We start from the raw sequence: 17,107 nt of genomic DNA, 5'->3' as shown, positions 1-17,107 counted from the left end.
GCACAGTTGGTGGGCAGCAGCCTGTCCCCGAGTTTATGTGCAGTAGTTTCTGTGGTAAGTGTTCAGATGTTGAAGTTAAAAGTGAATTCTACAGAACATCAAGATTGTGACCAACTCGTCTGTCCCATCTCCTTAATATGGCCGTTCTCTTTGTTTTGAGATCAATAATCAATGTCGGTCACCAATTTAAAAATAACATATGAGCCGTTACTTTCTTCGTTCTGTCACCACCCCCTTGCCATCCCCAGTCTGAAACCATTGGTCTGAATTGATCAGGTTGTTGTCTACTGGTCCCAAAGATTGGGCCAGTGGAATTTTTGACTCGGAATACTACCAGCAAGCTGCGCAACATTTAGCCGAGAAATCAGTTATCTGATGTAATGTGGTAAGCAATCTATTCCCAGCAAGGTGCTTTGAGTATAGCTTTTAAAGTAACTTTACAGGAAATGGAAACTATTTTAAGATAATTGACAAAGGAACCAGAGGCGAGGAGAAATAATTTTACACAAGTTGTGATCTGGAACGCATGGCCTGAAAGAACAGTGGCAGCAGATTCAATAGTAACTTTCAAAAGCGAATTGGATAAATACTTAAACAATTAACAGGGCTATGGGGAAAGAACAGGAGAGTGGGACTAATTGGATAAATCTTTCAAAGAGCCGACATAGGTACAGTGGACTGAATGGCCTCCTTCTGTCTGTATGTTCTACGATTCTACCACAATCTAATTTTAGCAAAATGTAAGACAACAGACGCACAGTCCCCATAAAAAATCAATCCACATACCTCTTCCGGAAACTCTTCACTGACCAGAGACATAATCAAAGAGGTCTTCCCAACCTTAGCTGTACAAAAGAAAACAAACAGCTTTACTATAGATTCACAATCATCTTTCAGCACAACAGGTTGTTCTCCAACAGCTCTAGGATTCATTGCTATTATTTAATGTGGTGGTAAGGACCCTACCACTTCAATGTACATTATATAAGCAATCAAAGCCTACTTTCAAAAGCGTGAATTTTAGTGCCACAATATTGAGATTCAGGATGTGTTAATGAAAGTTATTAGGCAACCATATTTCTCCTAAAGAGGTTCTCTCAAAATAAAGAACGTTGGCAAGTCCAGGACAGTAGTGCCAAAATCAGATACAGGAGGTATGCACGAACCTACTGAAGGTGGCCTTGGGAAGGATGATACTGACACACAAATGACAATGTTCCCATTTGTTTTTCACGCACAAGGGAAATATGCAGATTTCTGTGTTTCAGGTAACCCGGCACTTGTTGCCATCAACATCTAATATATTCAAAATCTCTCAATTTTCCATTATAAACTCCGATCTGCACATTTAGAATGTAAAATTGTGAAAGGCTAATTACATCCCCCACGCAATGGAGGTGCTCTCGTGCGACCACTAGAAGGCAGCTGTAATTACAGAGTGACCAGTTTAGATTGGAAGTTTTCATGATAAAATGTGAAGGTGGTAATTTACAATGGAAACTTTAAAATCAGGGCAGAATGTAGAACTTTAACATAAGAACATAAGAATTAGGAGCAGGAGTAGGCCATTTGACACATTGAGCTGATCCGATCATGGACTCAGCTCCAGTTCCCTGCCCGCTCCCCATAACCCTTTACTCCTTATCACTCAAAAATCTGTCTATCTCTACCTTAATGACCCAGCCTTCACAGCTCTCAGGGGCAGAGAATTCCATGGATTTACAACCCCGAGAGAAGAAATTCCTCCTCATCTTAGTTTTAAATGGGCGGCCCCTTATTCTAAGATTATGTCCCGTAGTTTTAGTTTCCCCCATGAGTGGAAATATCCTCTCTGCATCCACCTTGTCGAGTCCCCTCATTATAAAAGTTTCAATAAGATCACCTCTCATTCTTCTGAGCGCCAATGAGTATAGGCCCAACCTACTCAACCTATCTTCATAAGTCAGCCCCCTCATCTCCGGAATCAACTTAGTGAACCTTCTCTGAACAGCCTCCAATGAAAGTATATCCTTCCTTAAATACAGAGACCAAAACGGTATGCAAAATAGGCCCGATCCAAAACATCGTCCAGTCTCTAACCCCAAAGACTAAACTTGGTCTTGATTGCCCATATGCAATGCAATCAACTAGTTTTAAGGGGCCCAAGTTTCGTGCCGCGCCTAGAACGGCGCAGTCCCAACGTGGACGCCCGTTTTTCGCGCCACAAAGTGTGCCTAAAAAAAACCTCCAGATTCTCCAGCTCCCTGCAGGTCCTCTGGCCCTCGGCGCAGCGCAGCAGGAGCTGTAGGGGGCGGAGCCAGGTCCCTGCGCTGAAAACAGTGCCGGGACCTCTGCACATGCGCGCTACAGTGGGCGCGCAAGTGCAGTAGCTCCAGGCGCCCGAAACTGTGTGGGAGGGGCCCGAAGCACGCAGCCCCTAGCCCTGGCCAAATGGCCTCACTGGGGCTGCGTGAATAAGGCTCCTCCCACGGCCAGCTCCTGCTTCCTCCCGACCCGACTCCCGCTTCCCGCCCCCGGACCGGACCCGACACCTGCCCCCGGACCGGACCCGACACCCGCTCCCCCCCCCGGACTGGATCCAACCTGACCTCCCTCCCCCCGACATGACCTCCTTTCCCTCCCTCCCACCACCCCCCGACTCGACCCAACGCCACCTACCTGTAAATCTGGTGCTAGGGATGGGCCCTGCCCGAAGTCTCGGGCCCAGCCCGTTCAGCCTCCCCCCCCCCAATCTCCTTCCCCCCCCACACACCCCCCCCCAATCTCCTTCCCCCCCACCCACCCACCCCCCAATCTCCTTCCCCCCCACCCACCCACCCCCCAATCTCCTTCCCCCCCACCCACCCACCCCCCAATCTCCTTCCCCCCCACCCACCCACCCCCCAATCTCCTTCCCCCCCCACCCCCCAATTCCCAATCTCCTTCCCCCCCACCCCCAATTCCCAATCTCCTTCCCCCCCCACCCACCCACCCCCCAATCTCCTTCCCCCCCCCACCCACCCCACAATCTCCTTCCCCCCCCACCCACCCACCCCCCCAATCTCCTTCCCCCCACCCACCCCCCAATCTCCTTCCCCCCCACCCACCCACCCCCCAATCTCCTTCCCCCCCACCCACCCACCCCCCAATCTCCTTCCCCACCCCCCAATCTCCTCCCCCCATATCTCCTTTCTCCCCCCCATATCTTTCTCCCCCATCCCTCCCCCTTCTCCCCCATCTCTCCCCATCTCTCCCCATCCCTCCCTCTACTCGCTGTCAGAAACACAGACACTGACAGACAGAGAATGAGAGACACACAGAGAGATAGAGACACTGACAGAGACACACTGGGGGGGGGGGGGGCATCCCAGCACGCTGTTGGAGGGCTCCTGGTGCTGCAGTCGGTAATTAGAAAATGTTTTATTTATTGATTTAAAAAAATATATATATTTCTTATTAATTTTTTTTGATTTATTGGTTGATTTATTGATGTATTTATCATTTATTATTGATGATGGCTCTTTATTTGTAAAACTGAAGTGTTTAATGTTTGTAAACTTCCCTTTAAACACGCCCCCACCATTCCCTACACCTGATTTTCTAAAGTGTAGACAAGGTTTTTGAGAGCGTACAAAAATCTTCACTTACTCCATTCTAAGTTAGTTTGGAGTAAGTTTTCACTCACGAAACTTTGAAATCAGGCGTAAGTGGCCGGACACGCCCCCTTTTGAAAAAAAAATTCTGTTGCAAAGTGAAACTGTTCTAACTGACTAGAACTGGAGCAAACTAAATGACGAGAATTCCGATTTCTAAGATACTCCGTTCTACACCAGTTGCTCCTAAAAATCAGGAGCAAATCATGTAGAAACTTGGGGCCATAGATTCTACATTTATAAATGGAAACTGTCTTCATGAACTTGTCACATTGTAAGTACACCTTCTTGGCAGTAGCGATACTGTAATGCCTTGGTTTGGCAGTTGCGATACTGTAATGCCTTGGTTTGGCAGTGGCGATACTGTAATACCCTGGTTTGGCAGTAGTGAGACTGTAATGCCTTGGTTTGGCAGTAGTGAGACTGTAATGCCTTGGTTTGGCAGTAGTGAGACTGTAATGCCCTGGTTTGGCAGTAGTGAGACTGTAATGCCCTGGTTTGGCATTGCTCCGATTCTCAGTCTGTACTGCAAAGAAGCACCTACTCCAACCAATTCTATTTCTCTGCTGCCCAAAATTCCCTAAGTTTTTCTATTTAGTTAGAAATACTGATTATAAAATCAAAGTATTACAAACAAAAGGGCAGAATGCATGACTTTAATAAGGGGCTTAATTATGTCTGCACGCTTGATCGAATTACCCTCACCCTACAACCTTGCTTCACTGCAAGACTACATTTGGTCTTTAGCTCCCATGTGCAATGTCACAGGTGATAAATATTGAATGATCTATCCTGGTGCAGACACATTATCAAATGGTTGTGGTCACCAAAGTACTGTGACCCAAATTTGGCTTTGTGACTAACCCTGCAGTTTTCCTCCCTTTCATATGAACATTTGAGAAGTGATTTCAGTTCCATCCAGTGACTGCCCAAGGATTAGAAACTGGGCAATCACAGACACAAATCCACATAAGTACACTCGAGTCAATTTGAGGGCAATTGCAGCTGAGTGTTAACTTTGGCACCCAATCCAAAGAACCCACCATGAACTTATTTTGCATTAGTAAAGTGTGAAGTCTAGAGTGGGATGTCATGCATTTGATGCAGGACTTTTACTCCTGTAACACTAACCATTGGCGAATTTATCCAAACATTCTGATTCAGCCATTGACCCCCAACCCTGACATTCATTTTCTCAAGAGCTACAGCAGACCACATACAAGTCAAGGCAATTGAAAAGCAACTGTACAGCATCAAGCTAGGTGTAAATAAAACAATGACTGTTACAATAAGGATCATTTATACTTTCTACCTCCTCCACTTGACTGTTTCTTACAGATACAAGAAAATCTTGTGCTTCAGCTCCCACTTTCTAATACAGGTACGGGTATATCAGTTCCACACTTCTTCCAGCTTGCTAATTGACCTGTCAAAACCAATTTTTCTTACCTGCAACTTGACAACCGTGAGAATGAACCCACCATTAGGAGGCAGAGTAATTACACATTCTAGTGTGAAAGGGGCACACATCTACAATCTACTTTACATAATATGTTCCTAAAATATAAAAATATACCCTCTGACTTTACTCTGACAACACCACAGGAGATTCACTAGAATCCAGAAAATGAGATATGTTACAAAATATACCAATGGTCAGAAGGAGAAAAATAAATCCAGACCTCATTAAATTGTCACTCCCAAATATAAAATAAAATGCCCTCTCCAGTTGACAAAAGGCATGAACCCATTTTTCTTTCAGATGCTGAAAGGCCTGTTGTATATATTAAGCAATTTCTGTTTTTATTTTGGATTTCCAACATAGTGGAGTTTATTTTTATTCCCTAATATTTGTTGCTTACAATTGATATCAATCTGAAACATTCTAAAATGAAAAGGATTGCATCTAATCGAGTCAGAGATTTCCTCAAATAAAATGCAGAAAAAACATACTTCTAATTTTCCACAGCATTATCCCAGCTCTTAATGGAAGGTTGAAGAGAAACATGCGTAAATCAGTGTCTGCCTAAGGCAGGTTTGGGCTGAATTCTTCCTTCTCCAAGCCACTGCCCTGTGCTTCTTCTTGATGATCTCCCATTCTTCAGGTGGTCCAGAAGCATGCTTCTTTTCTTCCCTTCGAACATCTCCCCCCCCACCCCCCTCTCAGCAGGCACCCAATCGAATTCATCTGACTATAGCAAAATTATGGGTATACTTTTGAATTAACTTTACTACCCTAATGAACTAATCTCTGCGTAGCACGGATTGCCAACTTGAAAATGACAGACCCGAGTTGTTGAGTTGGTGATCATTTTGAGCCCAATCGACAAAGGACTCAGTAAAAAAAAAATGACCAATTGAAGGGAATAGGCTTTATTCAAATGCTTTCCAAACCCTTCTCATTCGCCAACTGCACAGAACCCACAACATTTGCATGAGACAGCACCTCGCTAAAAGAATTATAAAGCTATTCCCACTCTCTGGGTAAAAGATATTCTCTCTCAATTTTGGATCGATACTGAGCTCTTGGAAATTCAATCGGTGTGAGGGACCCCCATTGAGCCCAGCAGTCTTCTGAATTACAATGCTACTTTTGATGTGGATCCAAAACCACTTTGGCACCACACAGTATAAATGCAGACTTCATACAGTTTAGTATATAGTTTCTACGTTCTCTATCCGTATTGTCAGTCAGTGCATAACCTAGCCAGTCTATATTTAAGCCACTAAAGGATGTGTGTGAAACCTCAGGTCACATAGTAGAATTAATAGAGATTCCTCCACAAGAATACATCTTCTCTAGATACCTTTAGTACACAGACTGGAGTACTAAAAATCCAAGTGACTCTCTGCCACCAATTCTCAAATCAGACTACTTTGAGGCTGCAACAAGGCGGTCATGCTGCGCACTTGTGTAGACGGTATTTAATTACACGATGCCCGTGTTTAGTAATTTATAACGAAATCTGTAGGTTCAGCATAATGACTTTTGAAGCTGCCTTACTCAAAACTTTTTGGTAGTGAAATAAACATTAAAAGTTTTGCTTCAGCGGCCATAGAATTGTAGAAACTTACAGCACGTGAGGCCATTCAGCCCATCGTGCCTCTGCTGGCTCTTGAAAGAGCAGTCATGCTTAGTCTCACGTCCATGCTTTTTGTCCGTAACCATGCAAGTTCCTCATCTTCCAGTATCTGTCCAAGTCCTGATTAAACGTATTTATGGAATCAGCTTCCACCACCTTTCCCAGGTAGAGCGTTTCAGATCCCAACAACTCCCAGTGAAAACATTTCTCCTGATCTTCCCTCTAGATCCTTTCACAATGATTCTGAATCTATGACCTCGAGTTACTGACCCACTCACCTGAGGGAATACTTTTTCCCTATTTATTCTATCCAAATCTAACTTTTCCAACCTCTCCTCTTAACTGAAGTCCCTCATCCCTGATAACATCCTGGTAAACCTCACCTGGACCCTTTCTAAAGCCTTTACATCTTTCGTGTAGCGTGGTGCCCAGAACTGTCCACAATACTCCAGCTGAGGCCTAACCAATGATTTATAAAGTTCGAGCATAATCTCTTTGCTTTTATATTCTATTCCTCTATTTATAAGCCCAAGTAACCCACATGCTTTTTAACCATCTTTTCAACTTGCCCTGCCACCTTTAAAGATTTGTGCATCTGGACAAGGTCTCCATGCTCATCTACACATTTCAACTCCAAGCAAACAAAAAGGCTCTGAATGGTACAGCAACTATATGGCACAGTTCTGTCCTTTCACCTCCAGAAAATAGATGTTAATCCAGTCTAGTCTGATAGAATGTGCTCTCCATCAGCTGTAAGGGTCTTGGCAATCCTTTCAGAATAACTGGTCTGCCTCACCATTTGTGTTTGCATTGCGCTAACCTTAAGACCAAAGCACGCCTTAAATTGTTTCAAGCAATTAGAAAATGTATCTCTGGTTTTGAACTCCAAAGCTGATACAACCAGTGAGTAAATATTAAACGGTTATTGCTATATCTACATAAACCAGGGGCAATGTTAATGACTGAGCAAAGAGGAAACCATGCATTGGGGAATGGTTTACAATAAGCCAGATGGCACACATCCTGGAAAGCTCAAGGAATTTAAAGATGGAAATTATTGATGCTTTGGTTGATGTTTCTCAGAGCTCCAAAAATACTAAAGGACGGAAGGATGACATATATCATTCCAACATACAAAAAAGGAGTATGGCATGAAACTGGTAATTAAAGGCCAGTTAGTGAATATCCGGCATGTTAAGACTGCCTGAAGGGCATTCTGGGGGACGCTACGAGTGGTCATTTAGATAGGAGGAAGTCAGCACTAGGTTCAGAAGTAATAGAAACTTACTGGAATTTTTCTAAGCTAGTAGACAGGGTTTTTTTTCCAAAGAATATTTTACAAAGTTCCTAATACGAGGCTACTAAGGAAGCTTAATGTTGGATTGAGAACTGGCTTGGCAACAGAACACAGTGGAGGACAACAAATTAAGAATGCTGTGTCTGGGAAAAGTAACCAGTGGAGTTCCATTGGAATCTGTTCTGGGACCTCTGCTATGACCTTTCTTGTTCTAGATTTTCATATGTTCTTACGTTAACTGTATGCATGTTTGCGTGCACATGCGTGACTGAAAGTCACAAAGCAAAGTCAAGCAAATACACTGCCTCCCATACATCTTTAGCTGCAACTTGACCTCACACACATTGGTCAATTTATTGATACTGTTCACAAACCATTTAAGAGGACAGTGGAACTATCTAGGAAACTGAATAAAATATACACTTTTAAGGATAACTTGCATTTAAAAACAGCAGCCAATGGCAGACACCTACATCTCTTCCCATCAGCTGCAGGTAGAAATCTCTTCTCAGGCAGTCCCCCGGAGTCGAGGATGACTTGCTTCCACACTATCAGTTCTAAAGGTGACTGATGAGACCAATGCGGGATCTACAGTCTTTGTCACAGGTGGAGCAGGTGGTGGTTGAAGGGACGGGTGGGTGGGGTGCTTTGTCTGTTGAACGCTCCTTCCACTGTTTGTGCTTGGCTTCTGCATGCTCCCGACGAAGAGACTCAAAGTGTTCAGCACCTTCTTAGATGATTCTCCTCCACTTTGAGCGGTCTTGGGCCAGGGATTCCCAAGAGTCAGTGGGGATGTTACATTTTTACCAAGGAGGCTTTGAGGGTGTCCTTGAAGCATTTTCTATGTCCTCCTGGGACTCGCTTGCCGTGACGGAGCTCTGAGTAAAGCGCTTGCTTCGGGAGTCTAAGGGCATGCAGACAATGTGGCCCGTCCATCGGAGCTGATCGAGCGTGGTCAATGCTTTGATGCTGGGGATGTTGGCGCGCCAGTGGATATGGAGGATTTTGCAGAGGCAGCGTTGGTGGTACTTCTCCAGTGCTTTGAGGTGTCTACTGTACATAGTCCATGTCTCTGAAGCATATAGGAGGGCGGGTATCACTACTGCTCTGTAGACCATGAGCTTGGTGCCAGGTTTGAGATCCTGGTCTTCGAACACTCTTTTCCTCAGGCGACAGAAGGCTGCACTGGCACATTGAAGGCAGTGTTGGACCTCGTCGTCGATGTCTGTCCTTGCTGACAGTAGGCTCCCAAGGTATGGAAAGTGGTCCACATTGTTCAAACTGCCTGATATACTTTATTCCAATTCCATGTTACAGCAGGGACCCGATTTTCTCTCTGGATCTTATGAACTGCTGCCAACTTGTGATTCCACTTCTCCCAGTGCCCAAAATGGAATGGCACCAGATGGAACTGGAAGTGGGGGAAAATAACTCGGGAAACTCGTATAGTAACACTTTCAATACTGTTACATTTCAAAAAAGAGATCCATGCTAGCAGCCCTGAGAGCATCAGTAAATATACTTCTATTCTGAATCCAGTTTACAGTATCACTCGGGTTGGTGGCAGTCTCATTCTCATCGACAAGTTTTTTTTCCTCCTGTCCCTGGCCTTGTGCCAGTGATTGACCAGTATGCTAGCTACATTCCCTACATAGTTCATGGACCACACACGAAAAATATTCATCACTTCATTCAAATATAGTAATTTGCAGACCTATGCAAGCACAACCAAAATCCACCAGATACTTGTGAAGGTCACTCCAGTTCCGAGCAAACATTGTAATTGTAGCTGCTGTACCAGTTTGAACGATAAATACTCTCATAGATAATACTGCTTAGAAATTCAAAGTTAACATTTTCCTTCTCTACTGGTATTGCCACTCAGTCTCACTTTTCTAATAGAAAGTTTGGGTGGAAATTACTTGAATGTCAAGTATTGTTATGTAAGGGGAATGGGACTTGGTGAGAGTTAGGACACGGGCAGCCGAGTTTTAGAAGACCTCAAGTTTATGAAGGGTAGAACATGGGAGGCCAGCGAGGAGTGCGCTGGAATAGTCAAGTCGAGAGGATGAGCTGAGGCAGGGACGGAGACGGGTGCTGTAACGAAGGAGAAAACAGGCGGGCTTAGTTATGGCGTGGATGTGTGGTTGGAAGCTCATTTCAGGGTCAAATATGACACCAAGGTTGCAAACAATCTGGTTCAAACAGACGCTAGGGAGAGGGATGAAGTTGGTGGCTAGGGAACGGAGTTTGTGCTGGGGACCGAAGACAATGGCTTCGGTCTTTCCAATATTTAAAATGTGAAACAGCTGAATTATCAAGAGCCCCATGCCCACACATTATCTAGGCTGATAATTCTACCACTGAAATATTGCCTGACTTTTCCCTACCTCACTCCCACTGCTAAAACTTTCATCCATGTTCAAGCTCATTGCTTGAGTCTATAATCTATGGTGGCATTTCAGTGCAGTACTGAGTACTGCTCTCCTTTGTATGACAGATCCTGTCTGCCTGTTCACTTTCACGCAGAAGATCCCATGACACTATTCAAGAAAGAGTAGAGTCGTCCCAGCATCTGGGGTCAACATTCATCCCTCAATCAACACAACTAAAACAGATGGACTGGTGATTTATCCCATTTATTGTTTGTGGGATCTCGTTGTGCACAAATTGGCTGTCATATTTGCTTATAGAACAGTGACGGCACTTCAAAAGTAATAGATTGTTGTGAAGTGCTTTGGGATGCCCTGAGGACATGAAAACCGCTATATAAAATGGGAGTTCATTCATTCATTCAAATAATTAATTATACACAAAGTGTTTTGAAATATTTTTGTGAACCATAAGGCAAATTATAAATACAAATGATTTCTTGCCACCTTCAAGTGTGACGTTTCCCAGCTCCCAAGCACCACCACAAACAAACTCCAGCCCATCCAGGTCTCTACTATTCACATCTTATCCTACATTAAGTCGCACTCACCCATCACCCCATTCCTCAGCACATCTGGTTCAAAATCTTGGCCCTCATTTACAGATCCCTCCTTGGCTTTGCCCATCCTACTGCTACAACCTCCTCCAACCTATGTTCATATCTCAGCTCACACCCTCCACTCTTGTATCTGGACCACTGTATGTTTCCTCTACAACCACCTCAATCCATTAATGGTGAGACTCTTCTGCCATTACAATTGTACACTCTCAAATTCTCTTCCTAAATGTCTCGATCTTGCTACATCTCTCCCTAGTTTCAAAAGTCTCCTCAAAACCTACCTCTTTCACCACACCTTCAGTCATTTCCCCCAATTCTTCTCCCAGTTTTTGCTCAGTGCCTTGCTGAGTTCTGCAAGTTATTGTTAGAACTGTGCAATCACAGCACATAACATAGACATGTCCCTCAATTTCTTTAAATTCTATTGGTTCAGAACTCCCCCAGTGTCTCAGTGATTGTATATCCAATAAGTACCTGAGCGGTACAAACCAACAAGAAAGATGAGTTTGCATTTATGTAGTGCCTTTCACAACCTCAGGATGTTCCAAAGCACTTCACAGCCAATGAAGTAGTTTTGTCATTGTTGCACAGGTAATCCAGGAAAGGATGAAATGAATGTGTGTCAGATTAGTTGCTTAGACACGACAGCAGTAGAGAAACTACAACTGGCCCGAGGACCCTGGATTAGGGAGGGGAACATTTTTCCAAAAGAATATAGTTGCCATTTTTCTCTTCCTTCTCACCTTCCGTAGAAACAACAGCACATATTACATCCTCCTCAATTGAATGGACAAGATGGTCCAAGCCAAGGAAAAGTCCCCAGATGCATCCCCATCAGACAATTTTCTCTACCAATGTGACAAAAAAAAACAACTAACATCCGCATCTTCGGCAAGACTGGCCACAGAAGAATTATGCTTCTAATTATTTCAATGTCACCTTATGCTTCATCCCCGCCCCCCACATCACTTCTCATGCTCTGATTAACCTTCTGGCCAGACACAACACCCAAAAAGGATAGACAAAATAGAATGAAGGCAAGGCGCCAAAATTACTCATTTGCACCACACTAGTGGTATTGGCAGAAATTTGGGAGGAAACTGCCTTTTCACTCTGTTAGGCACAGAATACTGCTGGGAGGTCTAAAGAGATTGGAAAATATATTTGTATTAATGATGGGATACACTGCAGCAACTCACCAACGGTTACTTTGAAAACACCTTCCAGGTACACAACCTCCATCACCAAGAGCTCCAAGTAACACACTAACCTGACCTGGACATTGTTTTTCCTACATTGCTAGGTCAAAATCCCAAATTTCCTAACACCATTGTGGAACAGCGTCAGCACAAAGACTACAGTGGTTCAAGGTGGTGGCCCAGCGCCACACACTCAAGAGCAAGTAGGCATGGGCAATAAATGCCAGCATTATCCACATCCCAAGAACAAATCAAAAATGCTAAGAACATTGTAATATTTTAAACATAGGGACTTAGATAACAGAAAAAAATTCAGAACATTGACAGCTGATCAAAATCAGAGCTTTTTCTATCTACAATACAGCATGTTACCTGAACACTTGATAAATATCATAAAATGATCCTTCTACAACTGCTGAAGGTAATTAACATGAGTACAGTATATGTATAGCAAATGCAATACTCACGCTGCATATTTAGGGTAAAAGTGGGTTACAAAAGGCTTTGTGGTGTTGTGATGTTAAGTGAATTTTGCAGGATCAGTTATACAAGGTTTTGTCTATACAAAGATCTGTCATTTTCAGCAAGACTCGCTCATCTATCTTGTATGTTAAAACAAGACGTCCTCCCACACTGAAGTTTTTATACAGTCTGATTGGCCTGTCTCACCAAATGGATCAACCAGATCACAGGAAAACTGATAAATTAATCAACTAAGTGAAGCCAATGGTGAGGACCCAGTGAAGCCAAAAGTAATAAATAATGGCTGCTCCACATCAGTTTCAAGTATTGGCATGGATTGCAATGTGATGAAAAGTAACTAGGCATCCTATGCAGTTCGGGAGGCAACCCTATGCACACGAGTCCCTTCTTAAGGCTGATTTATACATTTATGTTTCAGTGCGAACTCATCAAGCAATTTAAGCCCGACCTGGGCATTCTGTTCGTACATATTGCGACCCATCCCCACGTTATCTGATGGGAGCCATTGCTTCTAAATGCATCACTGTTAAATAACCTGTTGTTCCGTTCTGTGTTGGGCCCCAGTACCTTGGATGTGTATCAGACTTTGGCTGTGCCACTCCCGATCCACTGCTATGCTCGCTGCAGCGTAGTCCAATTACTTTTGCAGCAAACCGTGGCGTGAATTCTCCACGAGTATATTCGGGAGCACAATGGTCTAACTGGTGGCGTTCATCGCTAATATCGACGTCGCAGCAAATTCCAGACCATTAAGTTGAGGATACAGCTCAAATTGCAAAAGTGCTGAGAAAAAAAAAGTTGGACTCAGCAAACAGAAGGTTGCATGTCCAGCACTGCTGGAGTCCTGCTATTTGATTTGTTTCCCCAAAAATGTTTAAGGAGGGAACCTGGGTTTCCACCTCTATTCTCCGGAGCTCTGGTGACAGCTACAGAACAGAAATAAAAGCTTAAAAACTGGGACTGCCAGCATGCTGTCCTTATAAGAACACAAAAATAGGAGACCAACCCTGTAATTGGGGTAGAAGAGACAGGGGTTGGAAAGAATGAGAATATACACACCCCTGGAGTGGGGAAAGAGAGCATGAAAGAGATTTTATTGGGTAGGGGATGAGGAAAAGCAGGATAAGAGGGGTAAAAGAAAATATTTTGCCAGAGGGAGAGATTTTTGAAAAATATATATTTATCCCTGTGTCAGTGAACAAGAGGTGTACAGAAAACTGGCTGCAGCAATGGGATTGGATGTGTGGGATTTATAGATTCATATGAAAAATTCACGCTGAGGTCAATGGTCAGGTGTGACTCTGCTCCAGCCCCAGAATATCACCCAGAATACAGCACAACTAGAAGGAGCCAGTTCCCCAACAGGCAGTGCTTCCTGCTCGAGCATCATATTGGACCAACATTACCGCAACAAACTTTGTGGTTACCTCCTCTTGCGGGATATTATAAGAATAAGCCTTACTGATTCCCTCCACACCCCCGATATCCATTCCATCCTCAGAACCTATATCATCAGCCTTGGCTCAGTGGTAGCACGCTACAGAGTCAGAAGGTTGCGGGTTCCCACTCCAGAGACTGGAGCACATAATATTAGGCTGACACTTCAGTGCCATCCTGAGGGACTACTGCACTGTCGGAGGTGCCGTCTTTCACATGAGACATTAAAACAAGGCCCTATCTGCCCTCTCAGATGGTAATAATGGATCCCACAGCACTATTTGATGAAGAGCAAGGGAGTTCCCCAGTATCCTGGCTAATATTAATCCCTTAACCAACAACTAAAACAGATGATCATTTATTTTATTGCTGTTTGTGGGAGCTTGTTGTGCACAAATGGGCTGCCGTGTTTCCTACATTACAACAGTCCCGACACTTCAAAAATATTTAATTGGCTGCAACGTACTTTGGGATATCCTGAGGTCATGAAAAGTGTTATATAAATACAAGTCCATTCTTTCATTTTTTTTCTAATGAGGTGGTCAGGGAAAGGGGAAAGGTTCAGAGAATTTGCATTTACAGTGTTTTTCACTATGGTTGTTTGAGGGATAAATATTGACACTGGGAAATCTTCTTTCATTAGTGCAATGGAATCTTTTATGTTCACCTGAGAGGGCAGACAACACCACAGCACAGCACTCCTACAACAAAATGTCAGCCTAGATTATGTGCTCAAGTCTCTGTAGTGGGGCTTGAACCTATGACCTTCAGATAAAGGCGAGAGGACTACCCACTGAGCCACAGCTGACACTTAGGCCGAGCCAAGAGAGCCATTTTATTCCCCTTTAATCAGGGGGGGGGGACTTGATTTAATGTTTATTTTGTTCACAACAAAAGAGTTGTAGAGATGTTGGAGGCGTGGCCTATTAACTTGGGAGCTGTGACGAGGAGCTGCTGTAACTGCTCCTGCCTGTAGGCCTGCAAACCTGTGTGCCCAGGGTGAGGCCTACTGCTTCAACACTTCAGGGGAGAGGAGGAGAGCAACTGCTTCTACAACACTGCTACCAAGGAGTTAGAGAGAGGGGAAACGAACACCAAATAATATCAACTTGAAAAAACATCATCCAGTGTGGAAAGAGGGAGAGCCCTTTTATTCAGAAGGTGGAAGGAGACAGTGCATCCTTGTTGGGGGAGAAAAGAGAGTGACACTTTTGTTGGGTGGGGCAATGGAAAAGAGGAAGAGCGCTGTTCGGGCAGGGGTAGGGTGATTGCAATTATTTTGTTACCTCTGCTCGGAGCCACTGGTTAAGATTGTCTTTTTTTCCAGCCTGCAATTTTCCAATGTGAATGGAGAAGTGGAAAATTCTGCATTTCGGAGAGTTCATGAGAGGAGGGAGAGGTCTTGGGTCAGGTGCTTGGATAACAGCAACATTGAAAGGTTCAGAACTGGGCTATGCAGCTGGATAGTTACTCGGGAATTAAACATGTGACAAGTCCGAGAGCGGTGCTTCAGGCCCGAGTACTGTACCATTCACTTTTTATGCATGATCAAGAGTTAGGGAAAGAGAATGATACTGGGGTGACAAGAGGAGCGTGAGGCATAGGCAGGAGAAGATACTGAGTGCAGAGGTCCCAGAGAGAGGAATAAAGGAAGAGGAAAATAATTTGGGGCAGACACAACCTCTAAAAGGGGACAGTTACAAAACTGAAGGATTCCACCCAAAGCATGTATTTTGTTTGTCCTTTCCGATGCTAACTGAGCTGTTGTCCACTCCCAGCATGTGCTACTTTGCCCATCCCCTTCCTCTCTTTCTAACCTCAGTAAAATTAAACCCATGGTGGCGGTGGGAAGGTCACGGCTGCGGGGGGCCTGGGTTGGACGCAGATGCCGCCGCCTGACCGAGTTGCTGATGGAGAGATTGGCTGAAACACCCGCCCCTGCAGCGGCAGGAGCCCAGTGAGGGGCGGGCGGGCGGCCGGCCGCTGGGTGACCCCCCCCGCACGCCCTCGCCAGGCCTCAGGCCGCTAATGGCACAAGGGCCCGATCCGATACTCGCCCCCCGCACAGCACACCGAAACTCACGCTCTCCAACCAGCAGAATCCTCACGTCTTTCCTCATTCTGGCCTCCAGACCTGGTTACACTCGAGACCGGAGGGGAGGGCGACAGAGAAGCCGGGGACCGCTCTTCCAGCTGTGGAATTTAGGCCCAGGGAGCGGGAGTCGGGCCCAACAGGCCGCGGCGCGGCTGAACTTCTTATCTCCGGGCAGGTTCGGACCTCCTGCCCGCGGATATTCCGGGGGTGACCGTCTGTCAGGCTTCCTCACGGGCACAACTCCCCGGCCATCGCATCCCGGCCGCTCCTTTCCTTCACTCCATAACTACAGGCTCAGCGCTGCTGTCAGCTCCCGACACACACGTTCCCGCTCTGCGTGCTCGCGCCACACCCCTCAACGGGCGTGCGCGCTCCAGAGCGCCGGCCTGGCTCCGCCGTCGTCTGCGTGCGCGCTCCTCTCACACTGCCCGGAGCGTCCTCCCCCCAACGCATGACCTACCTGGGTCTGGTTAAAGGCCACCAGGTAAAAGAAAGAACTTGTATTTATATAGCGCCTTTCACGACGTCCCAAAGAGCTTCACAGCAAATGAAGGACTTTTGGAGTGTTGTCACTGTCGTAATGTAAGAAGCGCAGCAGCCAATCTGTGCACAGCAAGCTCCCAAAATAATGACCAGATAATCTGGTTTAGTGATGTTGATTGAGGGATAAATATTGACCCAAGCCACCGGGGAGAACCCCCTCCCTCCTCCTCCTCTTCGAAATAGTGCCATGGGATCTTTTGCATCCACCTGAGAGTGCAGACGGGACCTCGGTTTAACGCCTCATCCAAAAGACGGCGCCTCAGACAGTGCAGCACTCCCTCAGCACTGCACTGTCAGTCTTGATTTTTGTGCTCGAGTCTCTGGAGTGGGATTTGAACCCACAACC

The 17,107-nt window shown here is 45.2% G+C and overlaps 1 protein-coding gene across 4 annotated transcripts in view; it reads right to left on the bottom strand.

Annotated features, from left to right (window-relative positions):
• Positions 1–16,568, bottom strand: part of LOC139226844 (mitochondrial Rho GTPase 1) — an 89,015-nt gene extending 72,447 nt beyond the window's left edge. For 3 of the 4 annotated variants that reach the window (XM_070857912.1, XM_070857914.1, XM_070857915.1), the window contains exons 1-2: positions 16,207–16,568; positions 787–845 (exon numbers count right to left, since the gene is read on the bottom strand). In XM_070857912.1, the coding sequence (XP_070714013.1) occupies positions 787–845; positions 16,207–16,243 (96 nt within the window). In that variant the 5' untranslated portion in view covers positions 16,244–16,568. Of the gene's footprint in view, positions 1–786; positions 846–13,253; positions 13,470–16,206 lie in introns of all 4 variants that reach the window. The other variant, XM_070857913.1, reaches the window with a different exon arrangement.
• Positions 16,569–17,107: the final 539 nt, after the last annotated feature.

This window comes from Pristiophorus japonicus, chromosome 16, assembly GCF_044704955.1.
Source record: "Pristiophorus japonicus isolate sPriJap1 chromosome 16, sPriJap1.hap1, whole genome shotgun sequence".
In the NCBI taxonomy this organism is placed as follows: Eukaryota; Metazoa; Chordata; class Chondrichthyes; family Pristiophoridae; genus Pristiophorus; species Pristiophorus japonicus.
Note: the sequence above shows the minus strand (reverse complement) of the source record. Positions and strands in the feature narration are given on the sequence as shown.